Consider the following 24,266-nt stretch of genomic DNA (forward strand, 5'->3'; position numbering starts at 1 on the left):
CCACTCACTGCAGGGAGACATTCGGGAAGTGAGCAGATTGTGCATGTTTCTGCTCCCTTCCTGACTAATAGAGCCGACCTGTGACAGCTTCTTTTGTCATAGGTTGGCTCTAACTATGAGTGAGTGGAAATCACTCACCTCCTAGATCTCCTTTAACTCCAGGGAAATGTTACCACTACCCTTGCAATGGGGCTTGAGGGATAAGTTAAGTAAAACTTTTTATTGTTCCCCTTTATGAAAACAAGCATTTAACTCTTGCAATGCAGGTAGAGCCTCACTGCAAGTGTAGTTTTGACATCTCCCCGGAGCTCAGCTTTAAATTGTACACCCAACCAAAACTTTCTTCTAGTTATGGATAGAGTGGAGAATGATTAGAACCCCTGTCATGTTTATAACTGCTATTTGGGGCTCCGTTAGAGAGGTTTCCCCCCTCCTACAGCCCTGCTGATGTTTTACCAGACGGGAAGTGTCAGTTTCCTCTTGGACTTTGGGGGGTGGTTTCTTAGGTTCAGTACGGAGTTCAGAAATCTACTTTTACATTTTTTTTTTTTTACCAGTATGCCCTCTGGCATTTTTGTATTGGGACTGGGTCACTTTAAGAAAATCTCCACAATCCCCAAATTGTGTGTTCATTGTTCTACACACACCTATTTTCAATGCAGCATGTTGTTCCTCAGATGCTGGTGTCATCTCTTTTCAGGGCAGGCCTCTTCTACCAGGAACGCCCTCAATGATCTGCCCTCATATTGTACCAGTGAATTCCTACCCATGTGTACATAGTTTGCTGTCCTGGCCGAGTGTTGTTTTCCTATTATGTGCTCAGGAGCCCCGATGTTCATTTCTGGTGGGATCAGCATGTGAGGGCATTGTGACTTATGACGCCGTTCCATCATTGTGCTCTCATCTGTTCGGCATCAGGTAGATGTCAAGACGTTGCCTTATGGAGAGCATGCATATTAGATCGGGGTAGACTCTTGAGGCTCAATATCTGACAAAACATTTGATTTATACTGAAAAGGAGGTCAACCCTGTAAACAGCTGAATTTAAAGCATAATTTGAATATGCCTCACTTTGGAATTACAGGTGCACATCAAAGTGACACTAAACTCATATAAATATATTGGAGTGCCTTAACTATTAACAAACATGTATCTTATTTGTGATCACTCGGCTGTAGATCCTCAAATCATCTCTGAATTGGTGCTGACACTGTCCTTCCTTCTGGAGAATGGCTACTTCTGTTACCCATGGTCCCTGTGTGTTGTAAAGTAGCCACTGCTCCAAGCTCGCTCCCCTGATGGACTACAATCTCATTACAATATATTAAACTAAACATGAGACTGTAGTCCATCACGGGAGCGAGCTTGGAGCGACGACTGCTTTACAACACACACAGGGACCATGGGGAACAAAAGTAGCCACCCTCCAGAAGGAAGAGCAGTGCCAGCACCAATTCAGAGAGTATTTGAGGCTCTACAGCGGAGTGATACACAAATAAGATACATTTTTGTTGATGGGGTACTTGAATGCATTTATATGATTTTAACTCCTGAGTTTAGTGCCAGTTTAATGTTATTTACAGATAAATGGATGTTACTGAACTTTTCTTAATTGTATCTTATCAATGATCTCTCTAGCCTGGTGAATGTAAGATTGGCATCATGCCCGGACACATCCACAAGAAAGGAAGAATCGGTAAGTAAATACAGTCAGAACACTATAGAAAAATCTGAATGGATCAGGATTGTTGTATTTGATGGGTGGTGATAAGCATCTGTACTCTGCTACTGGATATTGTAAAGGGTTTAATCTCGTCCACTCTCGTACCTTAATACCCCTTATGGACCAGAGAAATTCCACAAGGCTCCTGTTTATTTGTTGACAACTTTGTCATTACTTAACTACTTGCCGTCCACCCTTTGTAAATAAATAGACGGACGCAGGGGCGTCCCGAGGCTGGGTGACACCCGGAGCGGTAACCTAGTGTCACTGCGCATGCGGCAGTATTCTGATACCTGCTGGCGGCCATCTTGGTGATGGAGGCCGGCAGAGAGAGGAGGGGACAGTCACCCGGTGGAATAAGGTATGCCGCCGGGTCCCCTCCTCTCTCCTGATAGTGTCAGGCGTTTGGTCCATGACCGAGCGCCTGACTTTTCAGAGAGGGGGTGACACCAAAATGACTGTCATTTTGGTGTCACCGCTCCAATGGTGTCCCCGGGTGTGGGCCGCACCCCACTTGTGACGCCACTGGATGGACGGCAAGCTCCCTCCAGCGGTGCGCCGTAAATATACGGCTTTTTTTTCTCTCTGCTTGCGTGCGCCCCCGAGCAGAGCACACTGATCCTAGTCTCCAATAACGGCTGTTAGACAAGCGGTTTGGGCGGCTCTATTTTAAGGCTTGACATGTTTGGTGTCTATTTAACCCAACGTGACCCCGTCTTTTATATTTTACCGAAAAATTGGTTACCGTATATACTCGAGTATAAGCCGTCCCGAATATAAGCCGAGGTACCTAATTTTACCACAAGTAATAAATGTTTTATAACATGGGGAAAACTTTTTTTTTAATTTTGTTAATTTTTCCTTTTTAATATAGTAAAAAATTAAAACCGCAGTGGTGATTAAATACCACCAAAAGAAAGCTCCATGTGTCCCCAAAAAATGGTATCAAATTAATTTCAGTACAACGATGCATGACGGAATAAATGTCAGTCAAAATACCGCAGCGCTGAACACTGAAAAATGGCCTGGATGGGAAGGGGGTTTAACACTGCGGTCATCAGCAGTTACCGCCATTACAGCAACCCGAAATAGATGTTCACGTAGTGTACATGATCAGTCATTTGGGCACACAGTGGCAGTGTACGTTTTCCGCCACGACGGGGTTAAACTTCAACGCAAATGTTGAGAGGTGGAGTTGTGTAAATCACATTTGTGTGTGTGTGTATATAATTAGATATCTAGATGTAGATATATATATATATAGAGATACATACATACATACATACATACATACATACATACATACATACATACATTCATACATACATACATACATACATACATACATACATACATACATATTCTCCTTTAAGTCCTCGTTTTGCCTAGGGAGCTAAAAAACAAAGTTGTGCTCACCCAATCCTCCAAGCCGGCTTGCTCTTAGATTGCTCCCTTGAACTCGCTCCCCCACCGCTCCAGCAGTCTGAGGTCCCAGAGTCATCATGTTCTATAGACAGTGTATAGGACGTGAGGACGCCGAGGGACATGCCATGGCTGCAGTGAAGGGAGCGGTGTAGGAGCCAGCCGAGATTGTGGTTCAGGCGAGTATAACTTTATTTTAGCTCCCTAGACAAAAATTAGCACTTAACCCTTACAGTGCATGGGTAGCCCTGTTAAAATTTGTTAACATAAATTGCAAGGCTATAGTCCGGTCATGCTGACTGGTGACATTTTTTACTGACTGGTGAGACACCGTCAAATTTTTCAAGCTATATATATATATATATAATATTCGCTATAGATCTATATCTATACATATATATTCGCTATAGATCTATACATATATATCTGTGTGTGTGTGTATATAGATAGAGAGAATCTCTATCAAAAAATATTAAACCTATTTAAACCCCTGCTGGATGAAATATTTCTGGGGCGATGGAGCCGCATTGTATTTATTGCTTCCAGAGTAGCTCTGAATACGCTCAGGTTCTTCATCAGCCGGAAAGGTCCTTTTTATGAGATGATATTGTGTCTCTGCTGGAGCCGTCGCTCCTTCTCCTCCCAATTTTTTTCCTTCGGCAGTACAAAGGGTATAAAGAAGAGCAATGGTCGTCGTTTAGGAAGCAAGGTATTTACCGTACAGCCACGCACTGAACGGGTCATCTTATAAAATAATATTACAGCTGACATCCATTTTTTGGGCCAGTGCCGTGTTTTACAAAGCCGGGCCATCATCTGCCTGAAGGGACAGCGAGAACGTAGCAGGTTCCTGACATATGTTCCCTTTTGGGTGACTGGAGATGAACAGATGCATTCTGGGAATAGTCCATCTCTTCTAGCCAAAGTGATTTTTTTTTTTTTTTTTTTCATCCAGTTACTGTTCTAGTAGAAGAATTATCGCTTGTTGGCTGGATATGAAAAAAAAGAACTCTGAGCACTGTGTGCCTATAAATTAATCTTCTATGGTCACCGTGCTGTTTTGGCTAAGTAACCCTTCCTGGGCTAAATATATCTGACTTATGAGTCCCCCCCGCCTCTAACATTTATACCAGAGCAACAGCACTGCACAACTTAACACCCTTCTCCATATTATGACCCCACAAAATTCCACTAACTTGAATGGATTGGAGCGTTTCTCCTTGTATCAATCATGATGATGTAGAGATCAGAGATGCACCGATACCTATACTAGTATCAGTATTGGTGCCGACCTGATCTCTCCTCCGATCTATCAGGGGAGACCCTCCACGCCAGTCCCGGGCTCCACTGTCCCCCCTCCGCCCCGTACATTGGTCCTGCGCATGTACAGACGTCAAATCGCTTGTATTTAAACGGCAATCTCCAGCTGTATAAAACCATACCAAGAACACAGGTGCAGCAGCAGTCGTTTTCTTGGTATAACCCAGGGGTAGGCAAACTTTGCCCTCCAGCTGTGCTGAAACTACAAATCCCATAAGGCATTGCAAGCCACAGGCATGACTCCCAGAGGCAGAAGCATGATGGGATTTGTACTTACAGCACAGCTGGAAAGCCGAGGGTGCCTAATCCTGGTATAACCACTTCCAGCGGATGACGTACATTTACGTGAACCCGCTGGAAGTTAACTGTCTCCCAAAACAGTTACTTCCAAGGCACGCCAACAGTCAAGCTTGCCAGTGTGTGGTTCAGCTCTCAACCGAACTATCAATCCCTCAAATGGCCAAGATGGTACTTTGACTGTAGAGAAGGGGTAGGCAAACTACAGCACTCCAGCTGTGGTGCAATGATGTGTCCCATGAGGCATTGCAAGACTCCCGATAGCCACAGGCATGACTTCCAGATGCATGATGGGATTTGTAGGTTCACCACAGTCGGAGGGCTGGAGTTTGCCTCCCCCTGATGTAAAGGGTAAGAGGATGTAGGTAAATATGATGTTTTGGGTTTATATACACTTCAGATCTGGCGGCTATCTCTTTTAACTTGATTTTTTTTTTTTTTTTGTGGCCTTTTTTTTTTCTTGCTTTTTGTTACAGGTTTGCTTTAAATAAATAAAATCACACAAAACTGATGATTTATTACCGGAAAGCCCCGATCTCTCTCGCTTGTGTACTTTTTTTTCACTAAAATAACTTCTGGTATCAACATAATAAAACAAGTGGCTGAGAAGAGCCCTTGACAAAAGCTTTTTAGTTCAGGAAGATGATAATGAGGTTTTGTTCTAGCGCCGCTTTTTTTTTTTTCTCACGGCTTTTATACCTGCGTGGAAAGTGAAGCGCGGGTGTGCGGACGCCGGGATTATTAGTATTCAGCGCATCTCTGTGCTCAGAATAGTACCCATAAACTGAAAATTGAAAAATCAAATAGGAATTCAATTACATTTTGTAGATATATTTTTTTGTGCGCTCATAAAGCCCAAGTTTAATGGCAGCGTCTCTGCCTTTCCTTAAATTTGGAGCTGAATAAATGAAAAGGTATTGTAAAATGTCCTAGGCGAATATGTTTAGTGCAGAGTAACGGGATTAAAATAGTAAAAGGGAAAAAAAACTGGGCATTTTTTTGGGGGTTTTTTATTTTCCAAATCTTGTATTTTTTTTAACCAACTTATGATTTTTGCTCCTTTTTAAACATTTTGCTACCAGACGCCGGTCTGTATCCTGTCTGTCTGTGCCCCCCCCCCCGCTCTTTCCTGCCCATGTTGCCAGAGGCAGAAGGGATCTGAGGGGACAGAAACCGGCAACCACCGGAAGGAGAGAAGGTTTCAGGAGGCTGAGTGTAGACAGCTGTCACAGCAAGAGCCACACACTGTCATGTGGATTCTACAGCGATGGTGCTGTTGCTGGAAACCATGTGGATTCTACAGTGAAGGTGCTGTTGCTGGAAACCATGTGTATTCTTCAGCGATGTTGCTGGAAACCATGTGGATTCTACAGTGAAGTTGCTGGAAACCATGTGGATTCTTCAGCGATGGTGCTGTTGCTGGAAACCATGTGGATTCTACAGTGAAGGTGCTGTTGCTGGAAACCATGTGGATTCTTCAGCGATGTTGCTGGAAACCATGTGGATTCTACAGTGAAGGTGCTGTTGCTGGAGGCCACGTGGATTCTACAGCGATGGTGCTGTTGCTTGAAACCATGTGGATTCTACAGCGAAGGTGCTGTTGCTGGAGGCCACGTGGATTCTACAGCGATGTTGCTGGAAACCACGTGGATTCTACAGCGATGGTGATGTTGCTGGAAACCATGTGGATTCTACAGTGATGGTGCTGTTGCTGGAAACCATGTGGATTCTACAGCGATGTTGCTGGAAACCATGTGGATGCTACAGTGAAGGTGCTGTTGCTGGAAACCATGTGGATTCTTCAGCGATGTTGCTGGAAACCATGTGGATTCTATAGTGAAGGTGCTGTTGCTGGAAACCATGTGGATTCTACAGTGAAGGTGCTGTTGCTGGAGGCCACGTGGATTCTACAGCGATGGTGCTGTTGCTGGAAACCATGTGGATTCTACAGTGAAGGTGCTGTTGCTGGAAACCATGTGGATTCTTCAGCGATGTTGCTGGAAACCATGTGGATTCTGCAGCGATGTTGCTGGAAACCATGTGGATTCTACAGTGAAGGTGCTGTTGCTGGAGGCCATGTGGATTCTACAGCGATGGTGCTGTTGCTGGAAACCATGTGGATTCTACAGTGAAGGTGCTGTTGCTGGAAACCATGTGGATTCTTCAGCGATGTTGCTGTTGCTGGAAACCATGTGGATTCTTCAGCGATGGTGCTGTTGCTGGAAACCATGTGGATTCTACAGTGAAGGTGCTGTTGCTGGAAACCATGTGGATTCTTCAGCGATGGTGCTGTTGCTGGAAACCATGTGGATTCTACAGTGAAGGTGCTGTTGCTGGAAACCATGTGGATTCTTCAGCGATGTTGCTGGAAACCATGTGGATTCTACAGCGATGGTGCTGTTGCTGGGAACCACGTGGATTCTACAGCGAAGGTGCTGTTGCTGGAGGCAATGTGGATTCTACTGTGAAGGTGCTGTTGCTGGAGGCCATGTGGATTCTGCAGCGATGGTGCTGTTGCTGGAGGCCATGTGGATTCTGCAGCGATGTTGCTGGAAACCATGTGGATTCTACAGCGATGGTGCTGTTGCTGGAAACCATGTGGATTCTACAGCGATGGTGCTGTTGCTGGGAACCACGTGGATTCTACAGCGAAGGTGATGTTGCTGAAAACCATGTGGATTCTTCAGCGATGTTGCTGGAGGCCATGTGGATTCTGCAGCGCTGGTGCTTTTGCTGGAAACCACGTGGATTCTACAGCGAAGGTCCTGTTGCTGGAAACCATGTGGATTCTTCAGCGATGTTGCTGGAGGCCATGTGGATTCTGCAGCGCTGGTGCTTTTGCTGGAAACCACGTGGATTCTACAGCGAAGGTCCTGTTGCTGGAAACCATGTGGATTCTTCAGCGATGTTGCTGGAAACCACGTGGATTCTACAGTGAAGGTGCTTTTGCTGGAAACCATGTGGATTCTACAGCGATGGTGCTGTTGCTGGAAACCATGTGGATTCTACAGCGATGGTGCTGTTGCTGGGAACCACGTGGATTCTACAGCGAAGGTGCTGTTGCTGGAAACCATGTGGATTCTTCAGCGATGTTGCTGGAAACCATGTGGATTCTACAGTGAAGGTGCTGTTGCTGGAGGCCATGTGGATTCTGCAGCAATGGTGCTGTTGCTGGAAACCAGGTGGATTCTACAGTGAAGGTGCTGTTGCTGGAAACCAGGTGGATTCTGCAGCAATGGTGCTGTTGCTGGGAACCATGTGGATTCTACAGCGAAGGTGCTGTTGCTGGGAACCATGTGGATTCTACAGCGAAGATGCTGTTGCAGGGAACCACGTGGATTCTACAGCATGCAGGATTTTTCTTTTTAAATGCATTTCCCAAACTGCAGAGTTCAAGAATACCCCATTGAAGACAGTAGAACATGAATTCTATGCAGTTTAGATTGAGGTTTGCCTCATGGTAAAGGGCACTGAAGCGTAAAGATGTGAATAGGCCCTTGGTTTCTTTTCAGTTCCCCTTTTCTACTGCTAGGTGGGAGTAACGCACTTTGAGTACTGAGCTGCACATCATAACCTCTTCACATAGCTCATAACTATTCTATAAGAACAGCTCTGCATTGAGAACTCCACTGCAGTTAAGTTGAATGTTCTATTGGACGGAAGCTTTCTTTTTTCCTGTTCCCTTTCAGCTCCTCAATTAGCTGTAATGCTTTGTGCACAAAATAGACATGCACAGCAAATGATATCGCTAATTATGTAATGGTAGTGAAGAAAAAAAATCCTTCCCACACAATTGCTGCTTCTGTCTGGCTGGTGGAGGTCACAGTATTGTGATATCCGGGAACACTGCGGCGGTTTCTTCTAATCCCAGACCTGAAGTAAAACCGATCTCTATCCACAGCGTTGAGGAGCCGTTCCCTGTTTGCCTCGCTTTCTCGAAATGTTAATGTGTGCGCAGTTTGCAGTTTTCATCGGTGTGCTGCTGAAATAAACATGACACTCCTGTTACATGATGTTCAAAGAAGCGTGTGTGTATTCTGCAGGTATCGTGTCAAGATCAGGAACTCTGACGTATGAAGCTGTGCATCAGACGACGCAGGTTGGATTGGGGCAGTCGCTGTGTGTTGGTAAGGCTTTGTTTGCTCTGTCAGATGTAAGAGAGTGTGTACATGTGTACAGACAGACACTTTTTTGTTCCATTGTAAAAAAAAAAAATAGAGGCTCTGAAGACTCCAAGAAAATACAGGAGAATCCATTGCAGTTTATTATCTTTTTTCATTTAGTAACAGAAGAATAGATTTTTAAAGTGGAGCTATGGGGATAATCATTTTTATACTTTTTTTTTAATTATGTTATTTGTATTCTAAATTTTATTTTTTATTTTTTTTTTATACCCACTGCCTATCCAAAAAAAAAAACACACAACGCTAATTTTTTGTTGGACCGCCTGTAGCTTTGATTACGGCACACATTCACCGTGTCTTTTTTTTAAAAACATTTTTTCCATAAGCTTATGCAATATCACAACATGTATTTCCATCCAGAGTTGCATTCATTTTTCACCAAGATCTTGTAGTGATGATGAGAGAGTCGTAAAGTCTTAAGCACATCCCAAAGATTCTCAATGGGGTTAAGGTCTGGACTCTGTGATGGAAATGATGTCTCGTGTTCCCTGGACCACTCTTTCACAATCTGAGCCCGATGAATGCCGGCATTGGCATCTTGGAATATGCCCAATGTGCCATCAGGGAAGAAAAATCAATTGATCAAAAAACCTGGTCATTATGTATATTCAGGTAGACACCTGACCTCATTTTTTGGCGACATAACATTGCTGAACCTAGACCAGGGGTCAGCAACCTTGGAACACTCAAAGAGCCATTTGGACCGGTTTCCCCACACAAAAGAAAGCACCGGGAGCCACAAAACCCTTTTGACATCTAAAATGAAGATAAGATGTCATATAGCGTTTTTTACCTTTTATGCTCTGTATAGCATGTATATGTGGGCTTAGTAATGCACTGGACTCTGGGCTTAGTAACGCACTGGACTCAGGGCTTAGTAACGCACTGGACTCTGAGACCCTGCAGAGCCCACCTGATATTGACCCTGCACAGCCCATCTGAGACTCTCTATGGTGGGCTCTGCAGGGACTCAGGTGGGCTGGTCACCCGGGGTCCCTTTCCCTGTACCTCCTCCCAACTCCTTTTACCAGCTGCTGCTGGGGTCTGTCCTCCTCCACCCCCTCCCCTGTCACCTCTGCCATGTAAGAGGCCCCCCAGGCTGCCCAGACTCCTCACATGGGTACTGGCCGTACCCCTCCTGATGGCGGTGTTCTATCAAAGTTTGTGACTACGTTACAATGTGTGACCGGTGACATGGTCACACAGTTCAATGTAATCACGCCCAGTTTTTTGGCGGTGGAATGTGTGACCACCGATAGGTCAAGCATTCCAACGCTTTGTCAGCTGTTCCAGGACACATCAGCATCGCAAATGGTATGTCCAGGAGAACTGATCTGCCCTGGAACAGCTGTTCGGTCCTGAAGTGTCACTTCTATCCGACTCTGAGTGCGATCTCACATTCCACTGCACTCACAAAGTCGGATAGAAGTGACATTTCAGGACCGAACAGCTGTTCCAGGGCAGATCAGTTCTGGAAATACCATCTGCGATGCCGATCTCCCCCTGGACAGGGAGCTGGAGCAGGGGGATGAAAGAGCCACATGCGGCTCCGGAGCCGCAGGTTGCTGACCCCTGACCTAGACCTATTATCCAACAGAAGGCTCTGACCTATTTGTTTAGCTACATCAAGGTGGTGAGGTTTTTTTTTGGACAGGCAATGTAAATTGGTGTGTGTGTGTGTGTGTGTGTGTCTTTAACATTAACTCAGCAGGCCCCCCATGACCGTATTATTGCCTATTCCTCCTGGAAGTAGATACACAAACTGGCGTCCTCCCGTCACCCTAGGCTCAGTATACCGCGAGCTGCTGCTCGCGGTATACTGAGACGCCGCAGCTGAAGCGGATCCCGACAATTGTGTCTGGATCTGCCCAGCTGCGTGACTGACAGCTGGCTCTGCCTATCTAGAGGCAGAACCAGCTGTACCAGCCCCCTCCCCATCCATTCCGCCAGTCAGCGCTGGAGCATCCGAGCGTGGAGGGGGGAATCCAGCCCCTCGCCTGTCACGTTAGAGAGCTGTGACAGGATCGAGAGGTGAGCGAACGCCGGTATGTGTTCGCTCACCTCCCGATCTACTGAGGCGACTTGTGACAGTCTCATTGTCACAGGTCGGCTAGAACTATGAGGTGAGTGAAAAGCATTCACCTCATAGTTCTCCTTTTAACTACTTGTCTGTCCAATTTTCATACACAGGCAGACAACAGCCCTCTCAGGGTCTGACAATGTTTTAAAACTTCTTTTTTTTACTGTGCTCATTCTTGCCCTTGAGTTTGCGCATGAGCACAGTACAGTGATTTACACTTTCCATTTGACAGTGCAGATCACTTAAAAGATAGAATTAGCAAATGTATGTAACCATTGCTACTATGGGAAAACCTCATAGTAACAAAGGTTAGATTTGCTTGCTAATTCCCCCCAGCCTTTTGAACTGTTATACTGCCCCTTGTATTACTAAGATGCATTTATTTCCTGTGATCCTCTGGTCCATCTGTTGGCCATAAAGCCCTTTCAGACGGGCGGTCTGTTTGGGCTGGCCTAGAAAAATCACCCTTATACCCAATGTAAAGGTGGCCATACACTTTACAACCATCGCAAGACCTTAGTCTTGCGATGGTTGTAAAGTACTTAAAAAAAAACGTACAATCTGCCCATCTTGGACAGGCAGATCGTACTTGCGATGACTGCAATGAGGGGCGGGCTTGCAAGGACGGCAAACGGGCAGTTCGTCAGTTGTCGAACCAGCAGGCCACTCACTCGCCGAGAATCGTACGATTCCCAGCGGGTTTTCCAGCCTGCTTGTTCGTACAGTGTATGGAAGGCCTGCGACCGTTTCTACTGTACGGTCGCACGCCTTCCATACACTGTACGATTCTCGTACGATCGCGGGATTTCCCGCGATTCTCGTACGAGAATCGTACAGTGTATGGGCACCTTAAAGCTGGCCATACACCTTACAATTATCTGCAGATTTTCTATGGTCAGATTGAAAAGGTGCAACAGATTCCTCCATCCACACTTAACTGTGTGGATGGAGGAACCTCTGGGCCAATCTGTTGCACTTTTTCTATCTGACCACAGCAAATCTGCAGATAATTGTAAGGTGTATGGGCACTTTGGGTCTATGGGCAGCCAGATCTAAACGGACGGGTGTCTGTTTACATCCGGTTGCCCCCAGCTCCAGCCAGGTCTGGAAAAATAAGCAGAACAGTAGTCCGTTTCGCTGGACCTGATTGTGCCGGATCAGTGTAACCTGATGTAATTGGAAGTCCATTTACATCTGATTCCCCATAGAACCACATGGGGTGCAATCATTTTATGTTTTTTCTTTTTTCCTCATGATAAGGAAAAAACTTCCTCAAGGGTTTTTGTACCTCCAAGATGGAGAAAACTGGACTGGCATGGATGCCACAGTGGTGATATCCTATTAGTACTGCTCCGATCAGGAGGGTATGCGTTCGTGGATAGTGTGAAAGGGACCTAATGTGGTATTTTCTCAATTCACTCTATGAAGGAACCTGTTTACTACTGCCCATTAGAACATTCGAACAGAAGAGAAAAATGCCCAAGAACGTTGGATTCTGTCTAACGACAGCTGGTGGATTCACACAGAACAAATGTACACGCAGTTGTGCTGCACCAATAGCTATGCAAGTTGTTGTTTTTTTTTTTTTTTTTTTTTTATAAAGAGCCCCCATAGTTTTTTGAAGTGTTTATGTGAACTTTGAACACACTTTAGTTGTGCGGTAACATCATTGGTTTGAGAATTTATGTAAAGGAACAATCCATTACTGAGGTTTTCACTCTCCGCTCCTGAAGGCATTGGAGGAGATCCGTTCAACGGTACAAACTTCATAGACTGTTTGGAGGTCTTCTTGAATGATCCGAAGACAGAAGGTATCATTCTGATTGGGGAGATCGGAGGCAGTGCTGAGGAAAATGCTGCTAACTACTTGAAGGAGCACAATTCTGTAAGTCTGCATGTTCTGTTCCAGATAACTTATTGCTGTGGTTCTTCCTATGTGTGTAGCCATGAGTAACCCTGTTATGAATGAACATAAATCCTCTACACTGAGTGTTGCTGTTCATTGATAACAGGAGGACATGGAGTATGTTTACTATGTCCACAGTCTTGAATAAACAGGAAGTGATTGTATATCACTTCCCATTCATTCATAATTGGGGATACATAATTGGGGATACAGTAAGCATACTCTGTCCTCCAATTATTTACAAGCAGTCAGCGATCACTGACTACTTGTACGCACTCTCCTTCCTGATTCGCTGTCACAGGAGGCTGTGCGGGTAGGCGAGCTCAGCCTCCTGTGACAGCTGTCTCCATCCCCACACCGCCGCTCTTCTAATCTGTCACAGAATCCTGTGACCGTTTCTCTCCTCCCGACTGGACTCTGCGCTGTGTCAGAGGGGACAGAGTGCAGCGGCCTGTGGGGAGGAGAGAAACCAGGGGTTCACCGTTACTTCGGCTGAATGATGGCACGTTCGGCATTTTGCCTGAAGTGCCATTTTTGGCTCATATGTTTTGGCGGCCGAAATTTCGGTTCATCCCTAGCCATGAGTGCAATCTACTGATGAGCTATGGATTTTCATGTGTCATTGTCTTCGTAGGACTTGTATGTAAATCTAGACCGATTTAAAGCCCAAGCTCAGCTTTTCATGACCTTTTTCCCTCCTGATTTATGTTTCCTAACTTTGCTCTAATCTTTTGGATCTGTTCACTTGTGTTTATGGTTACCTCAGAGAAATCATCATAAAACCGCAAACCATCTTGGATGTCACGCATACACCATGTAGCTCACAGCTTAAAGGAGAACTATGAGGTGAGTGCTTTTCACTCACCTCATAGTTCTAGCCGACCTGTGACAATGAAACTGTCACAGGTCGGCTCAGTAGATCGGGAGGTGAGCGAACACATACCGGCTTTTGCTCACCTCTCGATCCTGTCACGGCTCTCTGCCGTGAATGCGGCATCTCAGTATACCGCGAGCTACAGCTCGCGGTATACTGAGCCTAGGGTGACGGGAGGATGCTAGTTTGTGTCCTCCCGTTACCCTAAGGAGAACTATGGGGAAAAGCCTGAACCCCATAGTTCTCCTCCATTTTTAATTTCTCCCCAGCTTAAAAAACAGCTTAATACAGAATTTGAAATCAAATGCAGGTCAGGAAGAGATCAGCTCTAGTTCAGATCCATCTGCGAAGTAACTCAGAAACGTCTCAAACTGATCAAATCAAGACTATTCCTTCTGAATCCACACAGCTAAACAAGGTCGAGGAGCACACTAAGCGCAGGAAAATCAAATTTTTTTTAAAATTTTTTTTATTCTCGCTAACATTTCTGAAAATATAATTTTACTAAAAAAAAAAAAGTGATGTAATTCCATTTGTAAGTAAGGGGTATAAGGGGTAATGGTGGTCATATTTTTGTTTCTGTGGTGGAACAATGGGACTTCCATTTAAAGAGACACTGTCACCCAGAGCCGTAGCTAGCTCCTTTTGCGCCCAAGGCAGACGTGTGCGTTGTGACATTTTATGAAAACATTTTTAGTTTCCGGGGAATTTGGGGAAATATTAGGGGTCTAAACAGATCCCTGACATTTCTCTTTTGAAATAGAAAAAGAGATTGAGGACACAGAGTCCTCTGCCCATGCAGGTGGGGGACAGCAGCGGGGTTCCGAGGAGAAGCTGAAGCCTGTGCCGCTCCTCTTCTCCCTGCCGAGCCGCGGCTGTTTTGGCTGCCTGGTGCCCCTGTTGCCAATGCCGCCCTGTGCTCACCATGGCAACAGAGACTGGCCTTTGCTACGCCCCCTCTCAGCTGCGCTTGAGGCGAGTGGCTCACTCGCCCCATGGTAGCTACAGCCCTGCTGTCACCTTGCCCATTTAGAACGAAGTGACAGTGTTTTTGTAAAGTCCTCCTCAAACCCTTGATGCTCCTCACCCTCCCCGTGTTACCTCACCGCTCCTGCCTACAACGTAGCCAGCTCCAGCACTCATTGCTTTCAGGTATGGGGTGGCTTCCTCCTATGTGACAGTGCATGGCTCTAACATCCAATCACTAGGCCTGAGCACGGACACGCATTGGGGGAGTGACGTCGCTGCTCTCCTCAGTGTAGGACGTCAGCCAATGCTAGGGATTTTAGTGCCAACTTTTTAAAGGCAAATTTTCAAGCTTTTGTTAAAAGCAAAAGATAAAAATAAATGGTTAGCTGGGCATTGGTATGGGGGAAACATGACCAAATATCATCATAAAAGGATGGTACACGTTAGAAAAAAATGTGTATCCCTTTTAAGATGGTCCTGCTCATGAGCCATACCAACTCATTTTACCACCATCTGCATTTGACAGCCTTCGGGCAGCCACACTGGCCAAATCTTCCTGTGAAGCTGGCCAGACACCTGCAGATTTTCTATGGTCAGATGGAAAAACTGCAACAGATTCCTCCATCTAAGCTAAACTTTGCAGATGAAGGAATCTCCCGATGGGCCAAGCTTTAGTATCGTGCTAGTCGGCCCCACTGGCTGTCAAAATACCGGAACATTCTGATTAGACGCAGGCATTGTTCTGGTGTTTTAAGAGCCAACTAGCAAGAGGGGCCGACTAGCAAGATACCGAAGCTTGGCCCAGTGGGAGATTCCTCCATCCACTTTTTCCATCTGAGCATGGGCTGATGGAAAGAAATATATAGGTATATGGCCAGCTTTAGGATTCTTGCCTGTAGCAGGAAGTGACTCCGATCTCGGGAATTTACCTGCTTCTTTGAGTTCCAGACAACCTGGTAGCTGTTCCGGTCAATGCATTTTTATTTACAGCTAAATCATTCCCCATCTGCTTCCTTCTTGGAGACAAGTCTTCAGCTCTCATCAGGAACATTCTGATGGCTGAAAGTCAAAAAGAAAGAAAAGAACGGCAAGTGCACATTACATGAGTACTGATAACGTTTCTCCTGACTAGAGTTTTCCTCTTAATGCAAGAGAATAGCTCCCCAGACTGCAGCCCGTCTTTATCAGAAGCTTTATTTCACAGAGTAAACAAGTAATGCAGATGGCGTCTGTGGTTTTATATACCGAGCACTCCTCTGCTTGGTCCTGTGCTTTTTATACAGCCTTATATTCAACTTTAACGATGGTAACTTTTAAACCGTGTTCCTCTTTACAGTGTAGCTGTACCTTTTCTATTACGCGACATTAAACCATGACTTACGCGCCTTAAAACTGCTGAGCGCAAATGCTGTTTCAGTACACCTTTTGTCTGAATAAAATATACGGCGGTGTGATGGCCTGGCCCTATTCTGTGATTGTTTAAATACTCCATTACAGCTTGGAGCACAGGGCACGGTAGTATATTTCTGCTAAGCCCAAGGCATAAATCCAGTTAAGCTTTTAACGGGGTGCCTTTAAAGTATCCGCATCTAAACTGCAAGCCGTGTTTGTGATTCTTATCTTGACTAGAGAATGGAAATCATTAGAGATGCCGTACTTGTGCTGCTAAACTGTTTAGCGAGGAGACAGTCTAGGTGCTCAAAGTGCACTAAATTACAATGTTTTTAGACTCCTTTGCATTGCCTAGTTACAGGATTCTGTCTGATTTCAGAATGTTCTGTACTTCTCATAATGGTCATAGGACTAGATCAACTAGTAGCCAATCTTGGCATTAGAGAATTTACAGTGCTGGACCAACTCGAGGGCAATCGGAACATGAAATCATCACTGAACTTGACTAGCTTGTGCCTAGTCAGAACATTAAATCATCACTGGACCTGACCAATTAGAACATGAAATAATCACTGGATTTTACTGACTTGTAGCCCATTAGAATCATCACTGGACTTGACCAGCTAGTGGCCAATCAGAACATGAAATCATCACTGGACGTGACCAACTTGTGGCCAGTCATAACATGAAATCATCACTGAACTTGACCAAATTGTGGCCAACCAGAACATGAAATCACCACTGGACCTGACCAACTTGTGACCCACTAGAATATGAAATCAAGTGGACTTGATCATCTTACATAGTTGGTCAGGTTGAAAAAAAGACCATCGAGTTCAACCTACAACATGAACATTAACATTGGTCACCGAGCTGGACTATGGTGTGATGGAGTTTTACAAAGCTTACAGAGTCCACTCATATTCTTGACCATTAGCACATTCAAGGTTAGTCAATCTACCATCGCAACCAGAGCAATAGTACATCTCTATGTCTGGGTAGAACACTATCGTGCTCAATCACAAAGAAGTTATCCAGTATCTACAGTACCAAGTTCTTCCAATGCAGTGCTCCTTATGACCCTCTAGGGAGCCGGAACCTGACTTGATGTTCACAGCTACTGCAGTCAACTTATTGCTTGGAACAGTCAGGCCACCAAAACTCTTAGATGGACACATTCTCTGCCAGACCAGTCATTTAGCAAATTATAACACTTGCAGGATCAGACTAATCTGCCGCTGGTCCGAGCTTTAGAACATGTACAGGACTGGGTCACTTTATTGGAAAGGTCACAGTGCAATGCCAATCCTGTAGCTAATCCAAGTATCACAAGATCCAGTATTAGGGTGCAGTCATAGCACCTTGTTAGGAAACATACAGGTGAAACTGGAATAATTAGAATATCGTGCAAAGTTCATTTATTTCACTAATGCAACTTAAAAGGTGAAACTAATATATGAGATAGACTCATTACATGCAAAGCAAGATAGTTCAAGCCGTGATTTGTCATAATTGTGATGATTATGGCTTACAGCTCATGAAAACCCCAAGAACCCCAAATCCACAACCTCAAAAAAGTAGATTATTACATGCAATCAATAAAACAAAGATTGTACATAGAACAATATCGGACCTCTGAAAAGTACAAGCATGCATATGTACTCAGTACTTGGTTTGGGCCCCTTTTGCAGCAATTACTGAAATTACTTTTGCACGATATTCTAATTATTCCAGTTTCACCTGTACTATTGACAACTGAGTTTTCTTGTTTAAAGCTAATGCTATTATTTTTCTGGCAGAATCGACCGGTATTTTTCTTTACTGACAGCATTGTTAAAGGGTTCTAACCTGGGCAAATGTTAGTCATTCCTTCCAATTATACAGCAACATTTTGTGCTGTCAGAGTTGACATTGTACTGAGGGATCTCTCTTGTTGCAATGATTGGCCTGAGCCTTCTTTCTGTCTTCCACTGACAAATAAGGGATAGCTTTTTTTTTTTTTTAGAAATCCTGTGTCTGCACATTTGCTATAGCGCTCTATCCGCTCCCTTTTGCTATCAGTTTTGGATCATTTTGCACGTTGTGGCGGGAGCAGAAGTTGCAAGCCATCGATTTGTTCTTTATAACGGGCTAAAAAGTGTTTATTGGCCCGGCGTCCTCTATTGTATTGCAAGTAATGAATAAATAATTGAAACGTTTCCTGATTTGTCGTTTTGTTCTCCGCCTGGCTAAACAGTCCGGCCTGCACATCGATTATACTTGCTTTCTTATTTATCACAATAATTTACAAGTGAGCTGCTCTCCTTTTTTTTTTTTCCTTATTCAATTCCAGACAAATGTATTTTGTTAAATGCTGGAGGTGCTGAAATTAGCCCTTCGACTTTAGCAGCAAAACTATGATCGTGGATTTTATTTATATCTTATTTTTTTTCCTTGCTGGGCAGCTGAATTTTATTTTAGTCAGGGACCCTGTAAATTGATATGTTAAACTGCTCTTCATCTTGGCATGGGAGCAGGGGGCCCTCATCGTGGAGGTTTATGGGAAATAAAAGGCACAGCATTTGTTTGGTTAGAAATCTTGCGATGGTCCATTCATCAGCTGGCAAGCTGTGCTCTTTCTTCACACGCAACCTTGACATCTGTAGGTGTTTTCTCTCTGCCACTTCTTGTGCTGGTTAGTTATGAGCGAGAAAACACTGCTGCGAGCCCTAGGCATGCATTGTACTTCCATTACGGCTTCTTATTCCACCTGAATGTTTAGTCTGTCCGCTCCATTTGTGAGAGATGGCGGTTCTCCAGGAGACCCTGTCGCTAGGTCATTCATTTCAACAAACAAATCTTCCCATGAGCTTATATATGCATGTAGCTTATTTTATGCAAGTTCTTTACCTGTAAAAGTCCCCCTTGGGTAGACATTCAAAAGCCCTGAGACTGCTGCTAAGTGCCACCATCTCGGATGTGGTGTCAGCCAAATCAGATGTGACACTCTATTGTAGTCTATTCTATCGTACTCTTTCGTTCCTCCCCCGGTTGCTATATAAATAATTTGTAGAAAGGAGAGGGGTGGAGGAGCTGGGCCAGCAGAGGGAGTAATAAGACCCTCCGAGGAGAGGGATATGATGTGCATGGAGGAAAAAGGTTGTGCTAGAGCATGGGCGTCAAACTCCTATTTCATCACGGGCCGCATCAGCATTATGGTTGCCCTCAAATGTCCTGTTGTATCTGTAAGACTATATACATGTATCTACTTTTTTTTTAATCATATTTAATAATTACCTCTGCAATTGGTTTTAGTAATAACTGGCTGTGAAAAGTAGAAGTCTAGTGGAAAAAATGGCAATTAGTGTAATAGTGCAGGTTCTATGGGGGGCTGTGCAGGTTCTATGGGGGGCTGTGCAGGTTCTATGGGGGGCTGTGCAGGTTCTATGGGGGGCTGTGCAGGTTCTATGGTGGGCTGTGCAGACTCTTGGGTGGCTTTGCAGGTTCCATGGTGGGCTGTGCGAACTCTCGGGTGATCTGTGTGAACTCTCAGGTGGCTGTGTGGGATCTATTCTGGGCTGTACGGGGTCACAGGAGGGCTGTGCGGTCTCACCAGGGCTTGCAGTCGATCTTGGCAGGTGTAGGCGGCATGCATCCACAGGAAGGAGGAGATTTTCAGCCGGTGTAAACAGGCACCGCGATTTATAGGAAGGCTGCCGGGACCATTCTGGAAACCTTGGCAGCCTTTCTGAGAAGCCCGACGCCTGTTTACAGTGCCGGCTTCGGTTTAAAAATGTAAAGCTGCAGGAGAGGTGTAAGGGCCACATGAAACGGCTTGGCAGGCCGGATTTGTCCTTCGGCCTTGTGTTTGACACCTGTGATAGAGAATTAACTCTTCTAGGAGTAGCCACATTTTCTTACAAACTCCAAAGCAACATTGCATGTGAAGAAAAAAATGTGAGACTGCAAGTAAGCCTTTAAAATACTCGCATTTTCTTTGCTTTTATTGCAATTTTTGAATGTTGGTCACAGGGTCACTTTATCGTCCTGGTCCTAAAGTGGTTAATGGCAAGATAACCGCTACAGCAGCTGTAGAGCCACCAAATCACGTGTACGGATCTGAAAGGGTGCTGCATCCAGTAGCCCCACTGCAAGGGTCAATTAAAAACAATTTCTGGAGTTCTTTAAAGATTATAGCTATAGCTCCATAGCGCACCATACCAGTATACCCCTTTGAAATCAGGTGCTGGAACCACTGGTGGATGAAGCCACAATAATGCATAGGAGACATGTTGTCCACACACCTTATGCTTCAAAATCTCATCTTATTGACATCCGGCATATCATGAACCTCGCATGATCCCTCCCTCCCCAAGCTCTAAAGAGACTGTCACTTTGCCCAGAATGCACCAAGTGACAGTAACTTGCGCGTTGTTTGGTTGTGCCATTGCAAACTTCCTGGCACTGCCAGTTATTGAGGAGCATGTGACCACTTCCCAGTGCTCAAGCCTAATGGCCAATCTCTAGGTTCAAACACGGTGATATGAGGAGGTTGACATCCCTGACCCTGTGTCATCTTGGACATGCGGCTTACACGGGTTAATCCTGGAGGAACATAGAAAAGGAGAGTGTTATTGGGGTGAAGGGCCGTGCTTTAAAGAGACTCTGTCATTGCCCTCAATAGGCAAAATGATAGTTGCTGCGCTGTTGCTATACTGTACAGTCCCAAATAAGCGGAGTGTCTTCAGTTTTCTTTGCAATGCCTTTTTATATTGATCTCATGCACATGTATATCTGAAACATAGAAAGTATTCCTCTTTTTAAAAACACTTTTATTATCAACAGGGTCCGAATGCGAAGCCGGTGGTGTCTTTCATTGCCGGTCTCACAGCCCCACCAGGGAGGAGGATGGGACACGCCGGGGCCATTATCGCTGGTGGTAAAGGCGGTGCCAAAGAGAAAATTGCGGCTTTGCAGAGAGCCGGAGTGGTTGTCAGTATGTCTCCTGCCCAGCTGGGTAGCACCATGCACAAGGTAAAGAACACAGATGTGACCACTTCTCTGAAAATTACGCCACGCCAACCGCAGAGCAAAAAATGCTAAGCAGCTGTCGAGCGGATTTTGATTGTTTAAACCGCGGGCCGTTTTCCTCTTAATTGTTGCAGACAATCGCGGCTAACGCACGGGAAATATTTTCCGCTGTTCCTTCCCTTTCACCTGCAGACTGTTTAAAAGCTGTAAGCACACTCAGGCGGACCCGCACGGCTCCCCTCTTTCAGCCCTTATCAAAAGCGATGTACGGCGCGAGCCGAGCGTAATTGCGGGGAATTAAAATTGCATTTGGCACAGTGGCAAGCAAAAGGCAAAAATATCTATTACAACACAGCTGTCAGGAGACGGGCTACTGCCATGCTGCTTCGCAAACATTCATTCAGAGAAGCTGATTTGCTTTAATAAGGTGTAATTGTCCTATTTTGTCTGGAATGGGCCCTCTAGGTGATCGTCGCCTGGATTGTTATCTTATTTTACAGCCCAACAGACATATTGGTCACCCCCACCCTGCCTAAAATAACAGCTTATGAAGTACTTTCAGTATTGGAGAAGTAAAGAAAAAAAAAAAGACGGTGTCAAGTTGTAGAAGTGGGCAAACTCGGGCCCTCCGGCTGTGGTGTAACTACTAGTTATGTACCGATACTATTATCAGTATCGGTGCTGATACCGAGTATTTGGGTGAGTACTCGTACTTGCTCAAATGCTCTGATACTTATCCCGATATCGACACTTCCGGTCAGAGGCAAATTTCCTCTGACCGGCCGTGCGGCAAAGGAACATGGAGTCAGCTTCCTGGCCAAACAGCATGTAGCCTGTTACCCGGCCAATCAGGAAGCCAGGCAGCGGGTAATGACCTGCCTCCCAGCTTCCTGAATGGCCTGGAATCAGGTTCAATGCTGATTATCTGGGTTCCCGGCCAATCGGCATCGAGCCAGCTTCCCGGGCAATCAAGAATCTGGGAGGCAGGCCATTACCCGCTGCCTGGCTTCCTTATTGGCCTGGTAGCTGGTTCCATGCTACCAGAAGTAGCGGTATCGGTACTTGGTATTGGCGAGTACCGAAATATAAATATCAGTACTCGATACCGAAAAACTGGTATCGGCGCCTCCCTAATAACTACAAATCACATGAGGTATTGCAAGAGTCTGACCGCCACAGACATGACTCCCAGAGGTAGATGCATGGTGGGATTTGTAGTTTCGCCACAGTTGGAGGGTCAGAGTTTGCCCACCCCTGGTATACGGGGTGGCAGGTGAATACTTCTTTATTTTCACAGTATTCAGGAGGAGCATTTGGAAGATTCCTCCCTTCTGGCAAAGCACTGATGCAATGCAGGTTTAGCAATATATTAAGCTGGACATACACCAGCAGATACCGCGTTTTGGACGATAGAACTGCGTAAGGCGCATCAAATGAATGGCATCTCCCACACCAGAATACACAGTAGGTGTGATTTGCGTGGTACAGTGCGATAATCATACGCGGCTGCTCGATTAACGCACTGCACTAGTAGGAACGGGCCCTCAAAAACACTGCATGACATACATAACCACAAACGCAATCTCACACACTCAGACATTCTCAACCACACATACACACTCCAAACAAAAGTACTTTTTTTTTTTTCCTTTTAAGATCCACCCAGTCTCTCTACCTCACAAGAACTGGAGTGGATCCTCAGCCTGGGGTCCAGTGTGCGCTGCTGTGCTGTGACAAAGCTTCATCCATTGGTGCATGCCCTGTAGAGGTGCCAGGAGCCAGAATGTGATGTCATATCAGTCCAGGCACCTCTATAGGACATGTGAGGGAGCTGTAAGCAATGCACGTATGGATGGAGCTCCCTCACGGCCATACCCCCAGCCCACCACACCCCACCTCAAACTGACATGACACCGGGCAGCATATTTTAAATGGCTGCTTTGGTGCAAGAACCTGACAGTGCTGCGCTAGGGGGAGGCTGAGGAGCCTCTCGCCTAGAAAAGTGGAAGGTGCATGGCGATCCACTGAACATGGGGTCGCGACCCACTTTTGGGTCACGACCCACCAGTTGAGAACCAAGGCTGCAGAGGTTCCGGGAGCCAGAATGTGACGGCACTCGGGTCCAGGCACTTCTACAGGACACATGAGGGAGCTGTAAGCAATGCAGTATGGAGGAGCTCCCTCACGGCCATATCCCACACCCCACCTCAAGCTGACACTGCACCGGGCAGTATATTTTAAATGGCTGCTTGGCATGAGAACTGACAGTGCTGCGCTAGGGGGAGGCTGAGAAGCCTCTCGCCTAGATAAATGGAAGGAACGCGGTGACCCACTGAACACAGGGTCACAACCAACCAGTTGAGAACCGAGGACCTAAAGCAATGTAAGCTTATGTTTTTATAGCTTAATATGAGGGTAAAAAGTAATATGGTGGTGCCATGAGAATACATGTCCTAAATACTAATAATCCTGCAGCCAGTCGGGCAGAGGGTGCTTTACTTTCATCATCAATTATCCAAATTCAGAGTAATGTACTGATAAATTAAGCACGGTGTGACTGATGTGCCTAAGATATCAGGGGGAGCACGATACACTTACCAGACAAGTGCACAACTTGTTTGGAAGGGGGTGCATTGTTTTACAAGGAGCGCTCCGTGATGTTTGGCTTGGTACAGCTTTCTTTTCATTAGGTTTTTTTTTTATTTATTTAAAAAGAGGAACTCTTGCAGTACATTTACATTACTGCAGTGCTGCATGATGTTCAACATCGCACGCAGTTCCGTTTGTGTGCACTTGGTGGCAGCAGAGCACTGCGATTCCAAACAGCCCGTTTGTGACGGGCAGATTGAGGGCCAATTTGTATGGTTTTGTATAGTATGCTGTGGATGTCTCGTGCGCTAATTTAAGCAAGGTGTGATTTACGGAAGGTTACGGGCGCCAAATCTGCAACTCCAATGCAAATTCCCAAGTACTTGTATAGGGTAGTGCATGCGTCCTTCACCTCTCTATATATTATGTGTACCAGAAAGCTTTTGATGCATTTGTTTCAACTCTCTCTCTCTCTCCTCTCCCCCCCCCCCCGTCACCAA

General features: G+C 45.4%; 1 protein-coding gene across 2 annotated transcripts in view; it reads left to right on the forward strand.

Moving 5' to 3' along the window:
* SUCLG1 (succinate-CoA ligase alpha subunit) overlaps window positions 1-24,266 on the forward strand; it is a 43,859-nt gene that overhangs the window by 18,833 nt on the left and 760 nt on the right. For both annotated transcript variants that reach the window (XM_018568434.1, XM_018568433.1), the window contains exons 5-8: window positions 1,639-1,696; window positions 8,806-8,889; window positions 12,760-12,911; window positions 20,992-21,180. In XM_018568434.1, the coding sequence (XP_018423936.1) occupies window positions 1,639-1,696; window positions 8,806-8,889; window positions 12,760-12,911; window positions 20,992-21,180 (483 nt within the window). The remainder of the gene's footprint in view (window positions 1-1,638; window positions 1,697-8,805; window positions 8,890-12,759; window positions 12,912-20,991; window positions 21,181-24,266) is intronic.

This window comes from Nanorana parkeri, unplaced genomic scaffold, assembly GCF_000935625.1.
Source record: "Nanorana parkeri isolate BGI_ZX_2015 unplaced genomic scaffold, ASM93562v1 scaffold1187, whole genome shotgun sequence".
Classification (NCBI taxonomy): Eukaryota; Metazoa; Chordata; class Amphibia; order Anura; family Dicroglossidae; genus Nanorana; species Nanorana parkeri.